This window comes from Cenococcum geophilum (genome assembly GCF_001692895.1).
Source record: "Cenococcum geophilum 1.58 unplaced genomic scaffold K441scaffold_85, whole genome shotgun sequence".
NCBI classification, from domain to species: Eukaryota; Fungi; Ascomycota; class Dothideomycetes; order Gloniales; family Gloniaceae; genus Cenococcum; species Cenococcum geophilum.
Genome location: NW_027137643.1, coordinates 18,590 through 21,696, shown reverse-complemented (window position 1 = coordinate 21,696; position 3,107 = coordinate 18,590). Strand labels below are relative to the sequence as shown.

Genomic DNA, 3,107 nt, shown 5'->3' with positions numbered 1-3,107 from the left:
GTAGTGCACGTTGCTAATCTAGAAATGGGGCGAGAATATTATAGAGGCAGATTAAGAAGTAGTTGCTTTAGGGGGCATGCGTTTAGTAGAACAACAGGCTGATTTGGAAGGTGACGGCAACATCAGCGAGGCAGAGGAACTAGATGAGGAGAGCAATGAGGATAGCGATGAGGAGTAAGAGCGTTAGCTTGGTGAGCGATTTGACTTGGAGCCAACACCCTCGACCGCACGGACCAATTTTAAGTGGGATAATCACCCACCATGGAAGTCGAGACTGCCTAGGTTACCCTGCTTATTCGAAATCTATAAGTAGCATTCTTCCCCATCTCCGGGAATGCCTTGCTGCGCCAAAACTTGAGATTGAAGCATCCTGGCGACGTGATTGGGTCATTACAACGCGCCTGGTGTGCGAATCATATGCCTGCAGAACCTCATAACGATAAGCGCCTCACTTTTCCCAGCCGTCCCCACTCGATCATCGACAAGTAATGGTTAGAGGGGAGAGTTGTTGTCCGCATTGATTAATTTGGTTCATAATTCGACTAGCGTCAGAGCATTGAGAAAGAAAGACGCCTGCCCTCGCGGTTCTCGAGACTTTAAACAATGCACGACCTCATATTGGCCGATCTATTAGAGTCGCCCAAATTCTTCAAGCCTAACACCGGACATCGAGTAATTGAAGTCTACGGCCATGGCGACTCTAAAGACCTGCAAATCAATGACTTCCATACAACAGACAAGACATTGGGCACGATATGGAGCGGAGTAAACCACGCACCATCTGGGAAGCCCTTGCTACTACGCCTTTTGGTTTGCACTCCTAGAGTCCTCGACCAGGACATCTGGCCACTTCCGTTGTCGGCTAATAGCTTACGAGGTCTACTCGCTGCGCTTGAAATACCATCTCTCTTCCCAAGAGCAATATGCCACCATATACCTATTGCGACCGATTTCGATAGTTTCCTCGACAACGGGAGATTTGGTGTGATCCTTCGGACGAATCTGACCCACGCTTGGCAGTACGCCCTCGCAGTAGTCTACGACCCTGAAAAGAATACCACGAACGGTGTGATTCTCGGTCTGAAGGGTGAGGAAGTCACTGAGCTTCTGCTGTCTGTCAAGCAGACATCACCAAAAGACCTGGCGTGCCCTCTCGCCCTGCCGTGCATTCTCATGGATAAAACTCTTGACGCAGTCGTCAAGGACGCTGAAAATCGACGAAGAAGTCTTACGCAGATCTGCCAGCAACTATCAGCGGACGGTTTCTACCACCCCGAGATCTACGACGAGCAACTGCAATGGGAATGCGACGTTGACCTTGACCGTGCCATGAAGCTACTGACAGGAATGTCAGATGTGTGTGCGGGCATTTCGGCGGTGTGTATGATGCAAAAGCATTTCATTGAAGTGCTCGCGTCATTCCTCAAGCGGTGGGACCGAGAAAGAGCAAATGTCGCCAGTCGGCATATGGAGCAAAGACTCGAGATGTTCAAGCAATTCCTTCACGGCATCGAGTCAAAAATTATATATACCAGGACCTCGGTCCAGGGCCAAATCCAGACTATTTACACGCTAATCACTCAGCGCGAAAGCCGAAGCCAAGCGGAACTAGGAAAGATTACAAGAAGACTAGCAGAACTAAGCCAGCGAGATAGCACCCATATGCGCATAATAGCTGCAGCCACACTGGTCTTCCTCCCAGCTACTTTCGTGGCAACGTTCTTTTCAACTTCATTCTTCAACTTCCAACCGGGCGGATCCAATCACATATCGCCCTGGATCTGGCTCTACTGTCTTTTGACTACTATTCTTACTGCCTTGACCCTCTTCCTATGGTGGCACGCGATGAGGTCAGAGAGGATGAAGACCGAGGCGGCTCTCAGACGGCAGAGTAAACTCACTGAGCAGACACTCCAACGCCGCAATACTGCCGCGCCAACGGAGTTGACGCTTGTCACGCCAAGAGTCCAAGTTCTTCGACCCTACCTGAGTGGAAGCGAGGCTGAAGTGTTCCAGAAAAAGGGTAAGAACTTCATTGTTGACGATACGAAGTGTCATTACCTGCTGACGAGAGATGAATCCAGTCCCAATTCCAAATGATCGACTGAATGGAGTTGAGACAGGCGGGGTTTCGCCATTAACCCTTCGGAAAAGCTCAATATGGCAGTAATGTAACTGGTCTGGTTCGCTTATCGGTTGGTTGGTTGGAAAAGCCTCAAAATCGCAACCGGTTTGGAACTTTGATTGGCTTGCATCCGGTTGGTTTGGAAGTTTCTGATTAACCGGATAATCGGCTAAACCAGTAGGGTTAGTATAAAGCTTCAGTGGTGAGGATTTGGGTAGGAGCGCTGCTATAGGCCACTAAATTGTTAAAATCTACTACCCTTATTTCCGGATACTATTCTAAGACTTGGTTTTAGTGTAGTGTATCATCTATATATGTTACCCCCTTCTTGCCTTGCCTTTTTGCCTTTACTCCTACTTATCGCCAATTTAATAGAGTTCTCTATTATTTTAACTAGTTAATTATTATATAGAGAGAAAAGCAGTCTTATAAGTAGTAGTTGTTTTATAGGTAAGGCTCCCGCTACCTCTTAAATGGGTATTAGCTAGGACTCTAGCAGTTAAAGAAAGAAGTGCTAAAAGATAAAGTTAAGTTTAATTTAGATCTAGAGCCTCTATTAAAATAGACTTCGTAGTAAACTAAAATTAAGGTTTATAGCTAGTGGTATAGGTATAGTAGTAAGGTTGTAAAGAAGGTAAAGCTATATATTAAGTTGTTATATATATAGGGTAAAGGAAAAGGTTATACCATTATTTATAAGCTATAGGTGTTTAATATTACTACTGCTACTAACTACCTAGATTAGAAGAAGGATTTAAAGTATAAGCCTTTTAGTAAGTTAATATACTCTCTTATATAAATACGAACTAATTTAAAAATAGTACTTAATAGTAATTTAGTAGTATTAGGCGACTGAAAATAGGCTTATTATATTAACTAAAATGATAAGGCACTCCTACCTAAGGGTATAATTTAATGCTTTATTTTTTAGTAAGATTATATTTAGAAGGCCTAGTATAAAGCTTTTAAGCTTTTACTAATT

At 44.5% G+C, this 3,107-nt stretch overlaps 1 protein-coding gene across 1 annotated transcript; it reads left to right on the top strand.

Moving 5' to 3' along the window:
• Window positions 1-603: 603 nt before the first annotated feature.
• On the top strand, window positions 604-2,395 carry K441DRAFT_701178 (uncharacterized protein). Its single transcript, XM_067653312.1, has 3 exons — window positions 604-810; window positions 878-2,023; window positions 2,085-2,395. The coding sequence occupies exons 1-3, from the start codon at window positions 756-758 to the stop codon at window positions 2,168-2,170; spliced, it is 1,287 nt and encodes a 428-aa protein (XP_067496947.1). The 5' UTR covers window positions 604-755; the 3' UTR covers window positions 2,171-2,395.
• Window positions 2,396-3,107: the final 712 nt, after the last annotated feature.

Bases quoted from the DNA above. Each gene is read 5' to 3' on its own strand.
- K441DRAFT_701178 (XM_067653312.1), top strand. From the start codon at position 756: ATGGAGCGGAGTAAACCACGCACCATCTGGGAAGCCCTTGCTACTACG. The intron at 811-877 runs GTTTGCACTCCT...ATAGCTTACGAG, and splicing joins CCTTGCTACTACGCCTTTTG to GTCTACTCGCTGCGCTTGAA. The intron at 2,024-2,084 runs GTAAGAACTTCA...AGATGAATCCAG, and splicing joins TGAAGTGTTCCAGAAAAAGG to TCCCAATTCCAAATGATCGA.